The 17,285-nt window shown below is 32.6% G+C and overlaps 2 protein-coding genes across 8 annotated transcripts in view; one reads left to right on the top strand and one right to left on the bottom strand.

Moving 5' to 3' along the window:
- Nucleotides 1-14,126, top strand: part of LOC131146942 (uncharacterized) — a 28,886-nt gene extending 14,760 nt beyond the window's left edge. For 3 of the 7 annotated variants that reach the window (XM_058096808.1, XM_058096807.1, XM_058096806.1), the window contains 3 exons: nt 109-164; nt 1,051-1,170; nt 1,257-1,569. In XM_058096808.1, the coding sequence (XP_057952791.1) occupies nt 109-164; nt 1,051-1,170; nt 1,257-1,286 (206 nt within the window). In that variant the 3' untranslated portion in view covers nt 1,287-1,569. Of the gene's footprint in view, nt 1-108; nt 165-1,050; nt 1,175-1,256; nt 1,570-13,272; nt 13,343-13,444 lie in introns of those variants that run through there. The other 4 variants (XM_058096803.1, XM_058096802.1, XM_058096804.1 and 1 more) reach the window with 2 other exon arrangements.
- Nucleotides 14,127-14,561: 435 nt separating this feature from the next.
- Nucleotides 14,562-15,681, bottom strand: LOC131146941 (21 kDa protein-like). The gene has a single exon (XM_058096800.1). It carries the CDS (start codon nt 15,497-15,499, stop codon nt 14,897-14,899), a length of 603 nt encoding a protein of 200 aa, XP_057952783.1. The 5' UTR covers nt 15,500-15,681; the 3' UTR covers nt 14,562-14,896.
- Between the last annotated feature and the right edge of the window lie 1,604 nt (nt 15,682-17,285).

Raw genomic sequence — 17,285 nt, 5'->3', positions numbered from 1 at the left:
TTTGGGTGGTAATAGGTGACATTTTTTTCCCTGGATCTGATGGGATTAATTTTTCATGTGGTAATGTTTTTTGTTCTTTCTCAATGGTATGTGTTGTTGCAATTTTAGGGTATACAAAGGTATCACAGGGAAAATCTCGTCTCCATGCATTGTTCCTCTTTCAGGTATGATTCTCTCATTCTCTCTCTCTCTCTCTCTCTCTCTCTCTCTCTCCCTTGTTGTAATTTTTCTATATTGACGTCTGGAATAACTTGCCTTTGTATAGCTAATAGGCAGACCTCTTCTAATTGATATGATGTTATATCAAAGTGGTTTGTGAAAGGCCCATTATTTGTTTAATTGGAATTAAATTTCTTATGGCTTTGCTTGGTCTCAGGGAAATATATCCTAGGAAAATTATTCTGGTGTAAATATCGATCAGATATTATAATGTTTATATCCATTGAATATATTTTGGATTAATGGATTGAATTCTTTCATGGGAAACAGTTATCCAAATAAAGTTTTTCGCTGTGAAACTTCGACTGAAAAGATAAAAATAGGAGGAACTTGTTTCTACTAAAGTTGCCTGCCTTGATTTTTGGCAGAAATTCAAAACATAATATAAATAGCATCACACACGGAGCATGCTGGTAGCCTGGGACTCAACTTCCATATCTTTGCCTGGTTCATATTAGGTAATTGTTTTTCTTAATCCGACATAGAGGTGAATATGACTGATGGAAGGTTGGATTCCTGTTCAATCATTCTGCAGCAGTTGATTGGTGTGTTATGCTTTAGCTACTCATGTAAGCTTAATCCAATGCTTGTGGAACATATGTGGACCTATAAATAAGCTAACTGAGTTTTTATAGAACTATTTAAATTCAGTCATTAGGATCTCAGTTGTTCTAGTTTTTGCTAACGATATTTTGAGTGTGATGAGATCTGAGAAAATATATGTAGTTTATGAAAGCTTTATTTTCCCTGTACTGTATTTAAATGCTGTGGTTTCTTTTGTGTCAAGTTTGATATCTTAAAAACATTCCCTTTCCTCTATCATTACTGCAGGTTGTAATTCAATTGATAGGGGTGCTGGATATATTTGTATTGTCATCTGAGGAGAAGGACCCCAATGCCCTTGCTATTTCATCACCTGCTGTTGGTTTTCTATCTCTCATGATAGGGGATGTAGGTGGTGTACTAAATCATGCATAACTTTGCAAGTTACTTCTTGGTTGTTTCAGCTCTAACTTTTTGTTGTTCATGTCTTGAAGGTCGAAGGTGTAGCAGAATTAATTTTTTAAAAGTATTGGATTGTCTATTGCAATTCTTCTTTGGACTGCTTCTGTTGCTAAGAACAACTTCTCTTTACAGGTAATCATAGGCTTCATTCTTTTCCAAATTACGATTGAAGGTGTTGGTGTGTCTCGGTCCTTCAAAATTTTTGTAGATGTTCACTATGAGCTTGTTTGGAAGATGGATTCTTATCAAATCATTATGTGGTTTTATTGTTTTATGAATTGAATCATATGATTGAACAAAGATCTAAGGATTCTATGATAAAACAAGATGAATCTTTGGGAGTAATACTTGTGTTTGTATTCTGAAAAGGCATTTTGACTAGGTAGCAAGCCAAAATTTTGGATAAAATTGAATGATCTAGAAGAATGAAAAAATGTTTAGAAACTAAAGCAAAAATAAAGAGAGAAGTTTTAATTCGGAATGCCCATTGTTCCATAATAGGCAAATAATGTACGTAAAGTACACAATTGGGTAAAGACAGCTAGACAGCCACAAATTCATATTTGACTAAGATAACACTATAGTAGATTCAATGACTTATATTTTTATGATCACATAGAAGTTAGAACTTATATTGTAATTTAAATCCTAAAGTATTCATTTATTTGATAAGTAGTTGCCATAGGAAGAAAGTGACTTTAGATGGTGTCGTTACTTTGCAAATATTCATCCAGTGGAAGCCTATTTATCTTCCTATTGAAGAAGTGCAGTTTGATATGGAGAAGTCAGAACTTGCATCTTTGTGTGGTTCTAAATCACTTTATCATCCTTTGTTTTTCCAACTCCAGTGTCATACAAAAGCTCTAACAGATTATTGAAGTATAATCCATCAAGTGTGTAACTGCAACTAAACATACCATCTAACAAAGGATATGGATTTATGAAGAGATAAATTCAACCTCACAATCATTGCAGTTGCACTATTCCAACACTATAAGAATGATCAAAACAAGTAAAGTGCTCACCAAACTACTCAATGACTTGTTATTACGCATTGAACCTAATTCATGGGATCTCCAATCACATAGGTTGGGTTGCCATCATTAGTAGTTTATATTAAGGGCTTAAGACACATTCCCCTCAATGTTTTTTTTTTTTTTTTTTTCATTAGCTTTCTAGCTAACCTTTTAGATAAGGAGTTCATTAATCAACAACCGTTTCTCATTTCTCATATTTTAATCATATTGGTAATTTGGTACTAGGTGTTGATATTTATGTTGGATGTTTCAAATTTAAAAAATATGTCTAATAAATATTATATGACAGTTGTCGGGTTTATTTTAATTAAGTATCCGTTAAATTTAACATATTATTTTTAACATTTTAAAATATTAACTATTAAACGGTTTTGTATTTATGATGCTGGAAGTTATACTTAATTTTACCCATGTAAACTATGATCCAACTTCATTTTGAGATACGTTTTTTTTCTTAAAAAAAAACTTTATCTACTATTTCTTGAGATTTTTATTTTGTTGGGTAACTAAATGACACTGCATCGCCGATAGCTATGGTATTTGTGAATTGTGAATCCACACAAAATCAAGCCAGTTAAGCCAATTCTGTAGGTCATGTGCCCATTGACTATATGCACCGAGAAATGTTCGCCGTAGGCGCGAAATTGGCTTAAAGGACAATGGTCCTTCCACGCCTAAGCTTCTGATAAGAATTTGTTTTTTTATTTAATACTCATTTTATTAGTAAATATTTTTCCTTTTATTATATTTCCAACAATCTTAAAGTCGAATGCTATTATATATTTTAGAAGAGAAGAAAAATAAATTGCATATATTGAAAATTATAAAAAAAATTGATTCCATTAAGGGTTTGAATTGTTGGTATTATTTTATATTTTGCAATAAGCGTGAGCATGTCTCCATTTATTTATTTAATTGTTTAAAAATTTGAATTTTGAACACTTAAAATTGAGGTTACTAAATTATCTTATTTGTAAATCATGAATCTCATGATACATGATTTTCAAAATGTAATTTTTATATAAAATTATTATTATTTATCATTATTAATATTTTAATTTTTTTTTTCAAATTGGATTTTTAGTTGTTTAGTCAGATTAAATACAAATGAAATGTTATGCTACCTTTGCACTATTTGAATTTGTGGAAATGGTACAAAAAATTTATTAATGATCCTTAAACAAAAATAGATGATATAAAGTTTTAATAATTCAATATTATACAAGTGGACTGAGTTTGCTACCATTGTTACGTGATTAAAGTTGCTCTTTTGTCGTTATGAATTATTGATCCATGCTAGTTAAGTTTTATATTTATAACTAAAACTTTAATTTGTAGTTAAAAATACATACCTATATATATATATATATATACATACCTATATATATATATATACATATGTATGTATGTATGTATGTATGTATGTATGTATGTACAACAACAACAACAAAATCAAGCCTTAGTCCCACTAAGTGAGGTCGGCTATATGAATCCTTTTTCGCCAATTTATGCGATCATGGACCATTTCTTTTGATAGATTTAAGGATATTAAACCCTTATTCACTATCTCCTCCCAAGTTATTTTAGGTATACCCTTGCCCCTTCTACTGCCCCCCACAGTAACTAAGTCACTCTTCCTCACAGGTGCACTATGTGGCGTATGTTGCAAGTGTCCATACTATCTGAGTTGTCCCTACCTTATCTTATCTTCTATAGGAGCTACACCTAACTTACCACGAATATGATTATTACTTAATTTATCTTTCAATGTTATACCGTTCATCCATCTAAGCATTCTTATCTCGGTAACTTTTACTTTTTGGATATTATGTTTTTTCGTCGCCCAACATTCCGATCCATATAGCATAGTTGGTCTTATAGCTATCCTATAAAACTCCCCTTTCAATTTTAAGGGTATTCTACAATCACATAGCACACTTGAAGTACCTCTCCATTTTACCTAACCTGCTTTAACTCTATGCATTACATCATCTTCAATTTATCCTTTAGCTTGCATAATAGACTCAAGGTATCGAAATCTACAAGTACTATTTATTTCTTCATCATCAAGTTTAACTTTGTTTCCAATATTCCTCCTATCATTACTAAAATTGCATTTCATATATTTTATTTTATTTCTACTTATCCTAAATCTTCTAGATTCCAAAGCTTCTCTCCATAATTCTAACTCAGCCTCTACTCCGTCCCTAGTTTTGTCAATTAATACAATATCATCCGCAAACAACATACACCATGGAACCTCCTTTTGAATACTCCTAGTCAATTGGTCTATCACTAAAGCAAAAGATAAGGACTCAAAGCAGATCCTTGATGTACACCTATGGTAATTGGAAATTCTCTAGTTTCTCCATCTATAGTCCTTGCACTAGTCATTACTCCATCGTACATATCCTTGATGACATCGGTATACCTACAACATACACCTTTTGTTTTTCTAAAACCCATCATAGAACTTCCCTAGGTATCCTATCATATGCTTTCTCAAGGTCAATAAATACCATATGCAAGTCCCTCTTCTTTTCCCTAAACTTTTCCATTAATCTTCTTTAAAAGATAAATAGCTTTTGTGGTAGATCTCCCAAGCATAAAACCAAATTGATTTTCTGAGATCTTCGTTTCTAACCTTAATCTTTGTTCAATTACCATTTCTCATAGTTTCATCGTGTGACTCATAAGTTTAATTCCACGATAGTTATTACAATTTTAAATATCTCCTTTATTTTTGTATATAGGTATTAAAGTGCTTTTCCTCCATTCATCTGACATTTTTTTAGTTTTTTACAATTGTATTAAATAAATTAGTTAACCATAGAATTCCGTTATCACCCAAGCATTTCCAAACTTCAATTGGGATGTTATCTGGTCCCATAGATTTCCCATTTTTCATCTTTTTTAGTGCAAACTCAACTTCGTTAACTTGAATTTTGCGAATAAATCTTATGTTTTTAGTCTTTTCCTCATTTGACAATTCTAAGTTTAAGCCTTCTATTTGGTTTTCGTTAAACAACTTACTAAAGTAACTTCGCCATCTTTCTTTAATATCTTTGTCTTTAACCAAGACAATATCATCCTCACTTTTTATACATTTTACATTTCCTAAGTCCTTGTTCTTCCTTTCTTTAATTTCAGCAATTTTAAATATATCTCTTACCCCTTCTTTTGTACCTAATCTATCATACAAACTATTAAATGATCTATATTTAGCTTCAGTAACGTTCTTTTTTGCATCTTTTCTTGCCTCTTTATATTTTTCAAAGTTATCTCCGTTTCTACATTTTTGCCACATTTTATACCAAATTCTTTTTGTCTTTATGATTTTTTGTACATCTTTATCCCACCGCCAACTCTCTTTGCTATTCGAGAATCTTCCCATTGATTCACTTAAAATCTCTTTTGCTATCTTTTTAATATAGTTAGTTAATCTATTTCAAAGAGTATTTGTATTTATCCCATCCTCTATGGTCCAATCCCCATCTTTGATCATTTTATCTTTAAATTTTATTATATTTTCTCCTTTTAGGTTCCATCATCTAGTTCTCTTACACTAGTTTATTTTTTCCTTTTTTTCCATTTTTTAATACATATATCTAACACTTAGACTCTATGTTGTATGGTTAGGCTTTCACCTGGAATAACTTTACGATCCTTGCATGATAAACGATTTACCCTCCTGGTTAAAAAAAAATCTATTTGACTTCTATTTTGTTTACTTTTAAAGGTTATTAAGTGTTCTTCTCTCTTCTTAAAGCAAGTGTTCATTATACTAAAATCATATAACATAGCAAAGTCTAAGATCATCTCCTCATACTCATTTTTGTCTTCATATCCATATCCTCTATGTATCCTCTCATAATTTTTATTATCTCTTCCAACGTGCCCATTCATATCTCCTCCTATAAATATTTTCTCAATCACTGGCATGCCTTTTATAATACTATCCATATTTTACCAAAATTGTCTCTTAAGATTTTCTGCTAAGCCAACTTGAGGAGCATAAACACTAATGATATTTATTATCTCTTGTCCTAATACCATCTTGGTTTTTATAATTCTATCCCTTACTCTAGTTACATTCACAACACTATCTTTTAAGTTTTTGTCTAAAATAATGCCTACTCCATTCTTATGTTTTTCTTTTCCAGTGTGCCAAAGTTTAAATCTTGATTTATCGATTTCTCTAGTTTTCTCCCCAACCCACTTAGTTTCTTGAAGGCAAATTATATTAATTCTTCTTCTAATCATTTTATTCACAATTTCCATACTTTTACCCGTAGGTGCCCCTATATTCCAAGTTGCTAATCTAATCCTAGTTTCCTGATGTAGAATGATGCACAAGTCCATGTCTAGAATGATGCAGGAACCCTTGCATATATGTATGTATGTATGTGTATATAAATATATTGATTTTGTGTATTTTCCAAGTTTTCGGAATGCACAAGTTTTGATATTATTATTGCTTTCTTGCATGATGAGTGCTTGCTTTAGTATTGTGTATTTTATATTAATTTTATTTGCTCTTCAAATTTCTTTATCTCTGGTATAACCATGTTAGAGATATGTTATTTGCGTAATAATATTTTACTGAACTTATTTAAATATTGTAAGATTTGGAAATATATTGAAGTGTGGGGGGGGGGGGGGTTATAATTTTATAATAGCTATAATATTGTTTGAGATTTATTATATTTGAGTCAAGTAAAAAAATGTTGCTTAAACAATTGAATTATATATATATATTTTTTCTTTTTTCACTTCCCATTGTTGGTCTTGACTTGTTTATTTAAATGGGAGACACATATGTGTATAAATGAGACGACACTATTATTTTTTATTATTTTCCAGTTTATAATATTTTAATATTTTATTTCTATTTCACTACATATATGGAAAAAATTATTATCTATTTTCCCCCCAAATTATATGATTATGTGATTTTTGTAAGGTATGTAAATTTATTATCTTTAATTGTAGGGGTTAAAGTGTTTTCATATTCTATTTATATGTGAAATAGATGGTGGTGCATAAATATGCAATTAAATTAATATGCCCAATAATTATTATTAAAATTTTTTGCAAAACAAGATAGATGCAAATGAGGCACAGTCAAGCAATAGTGTGGTGATAGTCACCTAAATTTACGAGCCTTAAATGGCACATGAAAATTAATTCGAATATGATAATAATACACACAGATGTGTAATTTTATAGTGCATTGTCCAAGTGGATAATAGATGCATAGCCATAGTATTGGCTTTCGTTAGTGTATTTGTGGACTAACCTGGACTAATTGAATAGTCAAATTGGGCTATTATTAGTGTGATTATAAAAATTTGGGGTTTACTACCTAGTATCAATATGATCAAAATATGAGAATTGAGAAACAATTGTTGATTAATGATTTCCTTAACTAAAGGATTAGCTAAAAAGCTAGTAGAAAATAAACATTGAGGGGGATGTGTCTTAAGCCACTAACATAAAATACTAATGATGACAACTTAACCTATGTGATTGGGGATTCCAATTCCATGAATTAGGTTCAATGGGTAATAGCAAGTCATTGAGTAGTTTGATGAGCACTATTAATTTTTTTGATCATCTCTATGGTGTTCTAAATGGTGCAACTATAATGATTGTGAGGTTGAGTTTATCTCTTAATAAATCCATATCCTTGTTAGGTGGTGTATTTAGCTATAGTTACACACTTGATGGATTTACCTATGTGAGTGTGGAAGTGAGACCGCTTCCTATGAAAGTTTATTAGGCTAAAACTTTTTAAAACACTCATGAATATCCAAGTATGGTGCATGACCTATTTGTACAAATTCACAGGAGTTTTGTGTCTAGAGATATTATGTAAGTGATATGTTTATAATGTCAAGCTAAAAAAATTTGGTTCAAGAATTTTGTATTCACCAAGTTCTTGTAACTCATAACATATTTTCTCTAAGTGCAATTCAAATCGAAAGGTATTGTCACCCAATGCATTACATCTCATAATTAACCAACGTTCTTTGATTTTTTTAATTTGAACCATGTGGGGGATTGTTGATATTTATGTTGGATGTTTCAAATTAAGAAAGTATCTGCTCATAAATATTATATGACACTAGTCGGTTTTATTTTAATTATCCGTTAAATTTAATATATTAGTTTTGTTTCGTATTTATGATGTTGGAAGTTATACTTAATTTTACTTATATAAATTGTGGTCCAACTTCATTTTAAGATACGCTTTTCATCTTCAAAACAACTCTATCTACTACTCTTTCTTGAGATTTATATTTTGTTGGGCAACTAAATGACACTACATCTCCTATAGCTCTGGTATTTGTGAGTGCACACAAACTGAGCTAGCTAAATAATCCTAGAGGTCGTGCACATAATGAGTATGCACCAAGAAATGTTCTCCATAGGCGCAAAATTGGCTTTAAGGACAGTGGTCCTTCCATGCCTTAATTTCTGCTAAGTATTTGTATTTTATTTAATATTAATTTTATTAGTAAATATTTTTCCTTCTATTATATTTCCAATACTAGGTACTCCCAAATTTTTGTGATCACACTAATAATAGTCCAATTTGACTATTCGATTAGTTCAGGCTAATCCACAGATATACTAATCAATGTCAATACAATGTCTATGTGTCTATTATCCACTTGGATAATGCTCCATAAAAATTACACATCTATGTATATTAATTATCTTGTTCCAATTTATTTTCCTATGCCATTTATGACACATTCCAATTAGGGGACTCCATCACCACACTATTGCTCCCATGCAAAGACTGTGCCTTATTTGCACCTTCCTTGCTTTGCAAAAATATTAATAATAATTATTGAGCATATTAATTTAATTACATATTTATGCACTAACGTCCCTTTCACATATGAATAGAATGTCAAAACACTTTAACCCTCACAATTAAAGATAATAAATTTACATGCCTTACAAAAATCTCATAATTGCATAATTGGGGAAAAATATAATATATTTTTGAAATTTTTCAATATATGCAATTTATTTTTTTCCCTTCTAAAATAGATAATAATAATCGACTTTCAAATTGTTGGAAATATAATATAAGGAAAAATATTTACTAATAAAATTAATATTAAATAAAAATACAAATACTTGTTAGAAGCTGGAGCGTGGAAGGACTATTGTCCTTAAAAAGTCGATTTTGCGCTTACGGAGAACATTTCTCGGTGCATATAGTCACTATGCGCATAACCTTTAGGATTACTCATTTGGCTCGGTTTTGTGTGCACTCACAAACACTCGAGCTATAGGAGATATGGTATCATTTAGTTACCCAAGAAAATATAAATCTCAAGAAAGAGTAGTAGATAAAGTTATTTCGAAGATGAAAGACTGTACCTTGAAATGAAACTAGATCACATTTTATATAGGTAAAATTAAGTATAACTTCTAGCACTATAAATATGAAATAATAAAGTAGTAATTAATATTTTAAATATGCTAAAACTAATAAACTTAGCGTAAACTTAATTAAAATAAAACCGACAACTATTATATCCATTAATTAAACAAATATTTTTTAATTTGAAGCATCCAACATTAATATGGTAATATCAACAAGGATAACGTCATCATGAGTGAAACTTTTTTCCCTTTTCGGTTTTCATCCCTGCAAGATCTTTTAACTTGGGCTAATCCCTTTAGGGGTGGGGTGGGCTTGGTCTTAAATTTCCACAAAATTTTCAAAATTTCTATCAACATTTTTGCTTTCCGCCATCCTTGAATTCGAAATGGCAGTCAATTTCCATTTTTACAAAATTTACTCCAAAATTTCATCAGTCACTTGAAATTAATCAAAAATTTAAAATTTTAGTAAAATATGTTGGAATTTTAACTATTGAATGTGATTATTTGAAATTCAAATTTGAGACTCTAAACCCCAAATTTAATTTCTTTCTTAATTTATCTTCTTTTATTATTGAAACTAAATATCATTACAAGAAGGATGTGTAAAATTAAACTTCAATATTAGGTTCAACATTTAATTTGACCATTTATGTCTATATTGGCTGTATTTGTATAATGAAAATATTAAGTGATTCATGATTTTCATTTGTATTCATTGAATATTTTTAATACCTTTATTATATTACAAATTGCACCTTATGCACTACATACCTGATCTTGATGCATTTTATTTATGATATTTTCGTTCTAAACCTTACATTAGTATGTCTATTAATAGCTTCCAAAGCTTCATAAAAGAATTGCATGCTTTAATGCATATTTCCATCATTTTTTAAAATTGAAATCAAAATTAACATCCACATTAAGAGTTCTGTAGATTTGAAGCCTTGAAACTTTAGTCAAAATCAAAATTGAAGACCTTGGGGGTGGATGGGATTAGCCAGCTCAAGTCCATGTGCGTGGGCTAAGGGGCCCCTTCTTAGCTTGTCCTATCCTTCACTTTTGTTGCAGTAAGCATGGCTAAAATTTCTTCCAAGCCTAGCCACTCTTAGCCCATGAAACAAATGCCCCCCTTAAAAGCTTCCATTTTTGGGGAAATAAGAATATTGCATTTAGAAAACTAAATGAACTAAAATGCTATTTTCTTAAATAAAAATATCATATAATTGTAAAGATATCATCCTAATAAAACACCCTAAAATATGAAAAAAAAACGAAAATAAAATTAATGCCCCATGTCAACTACATTACTCTCCTTTGGTTGAAAATAACAACTTGACGTTGAGTTAAACTAGGCACTAACACTAGCTAACATTACTCTTCATATTCATCCTTGGAATACTCAAGTGAAATTCACAAATTGATCATCAGTAGAGCTCTCTCTAATCTAGGGCTTGACTTGTTGATCTTCAACATTCTACACCTTGGTGACACAAGTCTTAATAGGGCAATCATGACAAGAGTGTCCTTTGTGCACGAATTATAGAAGTCAATTAGAAAGCATTCAACTTGCTTTTTATCAGGTGGTATGGTGGGGGGTAGAGGTGGCTAATGCAGAAATTGATACTTCCTTACAAGTATTCGTCCAAGTTCCAATATTTGTCGTTTTCTCAGCCTTCTTAGCAAAGACAACGACTTGATCAACATAGTAAGTGGGATTGCAAGTTAATGCATAAACAATATTGAAGTCCCCTTATATACTGAATACATGTTGCTTATCTAAATCAAAAGAGCATTGAACAACCAAGTTGTTAAACTCAAGCATGGTATGTGTTAACATTTGTATCATTTTGAGTCAATGCACACAACGTGAACTACATCTCTCTTTCATAGTTCATTGGTTGTTTGTCCATCATATGCTTCATAATAATCCACTCAGTAATTGAAGCTTGCTTTCAAAGTTGGCGTTGATGGACTTGACTGCCCTACCAGGTACATGTGAGGCCCTTGAGACAAATAGTTGCCTCAGCAGCATCCCGTTGAGATTAATTTGAATTAATGCATTCATGTTTCTTAGTTCATGTATGTGCAAGTTCAATGTATGCATCTTAATTGTGGTTCATTTATTAAAAAATTAATTGAGGTTCATGTATTAGTTGGGTTCATGAAATTACATGTTCAAGAGTCATGTTTTGTACCTATAAAGTACTCAAGTTTGGGATCAAGTGAATACACACATCTTTTCCTTCTATTTTAACAAAGTGGTATCAGAGCGATTTCCTTTGAGAGATGGCGAACAATCGTGGAGTGTATTCATTTCAATTTCCTTGTCTTACAAAAGAAAATTATGAAACTTGGTGTATTCGTAAGAAAGCGGTACTTGGCTCCCAAGATGTGTGGGAGGTTGTAGAAAAAGGTTATGTCCCACCTCAAAATGAAGTTTCTTTGCCTCAAAATGAGAAGGATGTTTTGGCTAAGACAAGGAAGTAGGATCAGCAAGCCCTCACCCTCATCCATCAATGTTTGGATGATTCGATGTTTGATAAGGTGGTCAATGCGTCCACCTCAAAGGAAGCTTGTGAAATTTTGCAAAGCTCCCTCCAAGGAGTTGACAAAGTGAAGAAGGTGTGACTCCAAACTTTTCCCTGGTTGACTTTCAGTCCTGGGACAGCTTCAAAGCAGAGGAGCATTCACTCTAAATTGAGGACTTGCTGAGGTTCTGCCTTGCAGAAGACAGTGGTGTCATCAGAAAAAGAGATGGGTGATCCAAAACTGAAGGTGATGCCCTCGACATTTGGCATCCAATTCACAGGTTTGGGTAGAGATCCTTATAGAAGCCTCAACTGCCATTCTCAATTCCTCTTCCTCTACCAAAGTCTCTCCCTCGATTTCAACTCTAGGAAATCGATTATATTTCTATTAGAAGAAAAGGAACATTGATGGCACTGACATGTACTTGAAGAAGTAGAAATGGTTGCATTGGCCTAATGAGCTTAGTTGGTTGCAGTTGTCCCAGGGTAGAACTATTTGACTGCCTCCCATATTATTGCTATAAATGCTTATTGCGAGCTTATTCACTTATTTCTTTCTATTTTATTGGTATGAATGCTTTATCTATCTTTGTAATTTCTATTTTCCATCAGTTGCCCGATTTTAAGATCTCCTCCACCAACAAAACACACACGAGAAAGAAATCCAGATTGTGGTTTATAATATGCTCATTTTTGTTTGCACTTCCCAGAACTTGTGTAGAGAGAAATGACTAATTGTAACTTGGTGACTAAATATCTACCCTTTATTGATAGACCTAACCTGTTTGTGCTAAGTTCTATGTTCTGGTCGTTTTCGCATCATAGTTAACTAAGGTTAATGCTGTTCAACACACACAGCACATACACACACATGTATTTATGCAAATGTATATATAGAATTTTCTTTTAGATTGTTTAGGAGCATATAGATTTCAAGCCCTATATTTGAATCTCTGTGGATTTAGATAAATTCAGTATAATTTTCACAAATCTAAATCCAAGGTCTTAACTCCAGACTCTCGGACATGGGATTATTGTTTTATGGGATGAGTTTTGAATTATCTGTTTAGGCTATCCAAGATCTAAGCGACTGGAAATCAAAGAAGTTGGAACTTCTGGAGATTGGTGCGATTCTGCAAGGTGAGTATATAACTCAATTTCAATTAATTTCTTACGTGGTGTGATGGGGTGCAGAAGATATCTTAATAATTGTTGTAATTGCTGTTTCTCCCATCTCAACAGGTTTGCTGGTACAGATATTTACAATCAGCACAATAAAATCTCTCATTCGCAACATGTCTCCTCCCAAGAGGGCTTCCTAATGGCTTCCTACAACTTTGAGGTTATTTTGCCCATCTCAATGGCTAAAAATTAGCTGTTTCTTTTCTTTGATTTTGGCTTCCTCTTCCTGTCTTTGGTGTCGAGAGAACATTTTTGAAATCGTTGTCATTTGCCAATTTGATTTGATTTGATATAGGGGACAGCGGGGGGGAATATTTTCTTCTGGCAACCATCATGATTCTACTGGCACTTTCAATTGTTACAAATGCAGCTAAGCATGTGTCACGCACTTGATTGGCAGGCCTTTTTCTTTTTTCTTTTTTGTCAGCACTTGTCTGTAACAATCCTCCGATTGTACCTTCTTTAGTTGGCCCAGGGTCTTTCGGCTCCTTCACTGGATAACACTAAACAGACCTACCTCTCTCTCTCTCTCTCAACGGGGGAATGCCATTCAAATGAATCTCATCTCCTAAACCGGACACAACTTGTACGAGAACATTTAGGCAGAATTCAAAACTTATTTGAATATATACAAATAAACATTCACTTTCTGTGTGATTTGTACAAAGAAAACAATGGAATGAAGATTTGAATGGTAATTATGAAAAATTTAAGTGATAATTTTGATTTTCATTTTGCTCCATTATGTTCAATTGTTATGTATGTTATAATTGATTTTCAACTCTATGTATGCATTGGCTTTTAAAGTTTTGTACTTTTATTTTTCTTTCTTTAGAAGGAACTTGTAAGATAGATTGAGAAGATCACGTTGGGTATGCATATGAGATAATCAGGCATTGATTAAGCAATAGAATTGCAGAATATTAGTATGTTGATTTTTTTTTTTTGGCTCAATTCAGTGGGTACATCTTATGTGATATTATTTTAGTATCAAAATTATTTTCATAAGTTATCCCAAGGTAATTGACTTGAAAACACCACAACCAAGGCTAATTTGCCATGTGGAGTTCTCAATAGAAGTCCGCAATATCATTAAGTGATTATACACTCATTCAAAAATAATAAATAAATAAAGAAAAAAACATAAAATCCTTTTGTACAAAAATACTCGGCCTAATGGCTTGAAACACAGAGGAGAGAGACCTCGAGAAATTATTAGATATACAAAAAATATATATATATATATATATATATACTAAATCACCATATTATACAGGTAATTTTCTGCATACATGACAAAACCATGTATGATCACACACACACACACACACACACACACACACGGTGTGGTTAATATTTTCCGAGTGACGTGTGCCCTAAAACCTGTGTCTCTCTTGTCCCACGAATCCTAATGGTGACGAAGTACTGGAATGCATTCCTCTTCTTCGCAACATACAACAGTTACAAGAAAAATATGCTACAACAATTTCTTGAGCTAATTGAGCTAGCTAGCTAGCCATGAAGGGAGGCATATTGATTGATCAAAGCCAACGCATTGCTAGTGAGATGTGCAATATTCAGAATATGCCCTCTCACGGCGGCCTTCACATTCCCGTCCATGGCTTTTCCGGCGAACCCGTCCGTGCATGTGTCGTCGTCTGTCAGCGCCGCACTCACCCAAGTCTGCACGTCGCTCATGACGGCTTCAAAATTTGAGCCTTTCAGCTTCTTCATCTCCACCAGCGACTCCCGGAGCTCGTCTATGGAGTCCCCCACCTCCTCCACGCAGTCGCGGACGGCGGCCGCCTCGCTCGCCCTCATGCCGTGCGTCCCCGACATCCGCAGCACCGCCGCCGCTGCCGACTGCGCCGTCTGGAACGCCACCGTGAGCGCCGTGTCGGCCAGAAGCATGGGGCTGGTTTGAATTAGGCCGGCGTGGGTGTAGAGGGAGGCGAAGCAAAGTCTTGGGTAGGTGGTGGCGCCGCAGGATCGCCGGATGAACTCGGTGGTGGTGGGTTTTACGGCGAAGGGTCTGCTGGCGGCGGAGCTGTATAAGAGGGTGGCTAGAAGAGGAAGAAGAAGTGGGATAGAATGATTTGAAGTGGAGATTCCCATTTTTGTAGCTTTTGTGTAGCTGTGTGGCTTAGAAGGAGGGGAGGGGAGGGGAGGGGAGGGCGTGCTTTATATAGATGCAGACAAGGTAGGCTATTGGGTTTGAGTGAGAGTGAGAGTCAGAGTGAGAGTGTGAATTGAGATTGAATTAGGGGTCTCAAAAAATGCATGCATGTTCGTCATCTTTATTTAATTAAAGTGGGAGAAGTGTAGATTTTTTTTCCATAATTAAGTTGATGGGATGATGCATGCTAGCTGGTTGGCTAGGTGGGTCTCCTGGGGTTATCATTAGTCAGCATAGGATCTCTTAATCAAATTAGGGCAGTGGTGGTCCTAAGAAAAAGCAAAGTGTTTCTATGGTCCCATTGCTAGTAACTGTTATCGATAGTAGTAGTTATTATTGTTTTTGCTACCACTAAAGAATGAGTTTGATTATAAATTGATTTATTAATTAATTTTGGAATACGTAGCCACACAATCCTCCAATATATATACGCATACGCATGGTGGATCCCCTCATTAGTCATTTTCGTGTCATTGTCATCCTTCCATCAACTGCATAAGAAATTTTAAAAATAAAAATTTGAAAATAATTACTTCTTAAGCTTTGATTATTGAAGAAAATGAAAACAATAAATTAACAAACAAAATTTTTATTTTTCATAATTGAAATATATTAATTTAAAATTATATTATGTTGGGTTTGGCAACATGGATTTTGGACCTTAGATTTGGATTTGGGTGGATTTGAACACTTCAGTACAATTTTATATTACGTCACATCTAAATTCAATACAATCAAATTCAAGGCTTCTTTAAATATAGGGTTAGAGTATTTCATTGATTTTAAAATTATGTTAGAATTTTTTTTATAAATTTAATAATATTTAATATAGAAAGAAATAATACAAATTTTTTTCCCCTAATTCTTCTTCTTTTTTCTCAAATGAAAATTTTAATTTAAACAAAATCTAAAAAATCATTCTGCCGCATTACATGACATGAATTTGAGTAGATTATGAATTTGATATTGTGTATTGCCTTCTAAAAAATTATAGCTATATAATTTCATATTAAAATTTCACAAAATTTGAAATAAATAATTTTAAAATTTTAAGAATACTTTTATATTACAAGGTTTATTAATCTTTTTCATCTCCCTTTCCAGGCCCTCTTTTAGCTTTGTCACTAACTGGTTAGATAAAATCATCCTCGAATGTACCTTTCAAAATTTTCTTTAAAAAAACAAAATATCTAAATTGAGAGGAGCTTGGGGTGACCAGTTATTAATTTTAGTTATTTTATTTTAATGAAACTTCAAAGGATCTAGCAAGTTGATCATTATAGAAAAGTCCATGAGGGGTCCCAATTAATTAATATTGTGTGTATATATATATATTAGCAATGCAAAAATCATTGTATTTAATATATGATTTCATTAGATATTTTCTTTTGTTGAATATAATTGACACATGTGAACTGCACGTGATATAATACTTTCAAAATTGTTGATAGCTGCTTCAAATTCAAACCTTATCAGTATCAAGTTGCTATAGTTAATTTCTGATAATGACAGATACTAAAAATCTTACAATTAGTGTTATTAGAGTTTTTTTATTAGTTTGGACGGTGGATGATAATTGTGACTTACCCAATTAAAACATCTTTTAAGCACTTATAACGTGTTAAATTTTCAAAATTTCATATTGGAGGTCGTGCTCTTGATTGATCGGATTCTAACTCCAGGTTGTTAGTGATGAAAAGGGGTAAGTAGTAAACAATATTCGTA

Source organism: Malania oleifera, chromosome 13, assembly GCF_029873635.1.
Source record: "Malania oleifera isolate guangnan ecotype guangnan chromosome 13, ASM2987363v1, whole genome shotgun sequence".
Taxonomy (NCBI): domain Eukaryota; kingdom Viridiplantae; phylum Streptophyta; class Magnoliopsida; order Santalales; family Ximeniaceae; genus Malania; species Malania oleifera.
The sequence above is the reverse complement of the archived record's forward strand: the minus strand, read 5'-3'. Positions and strand labels throughout refer to the sequence as shown.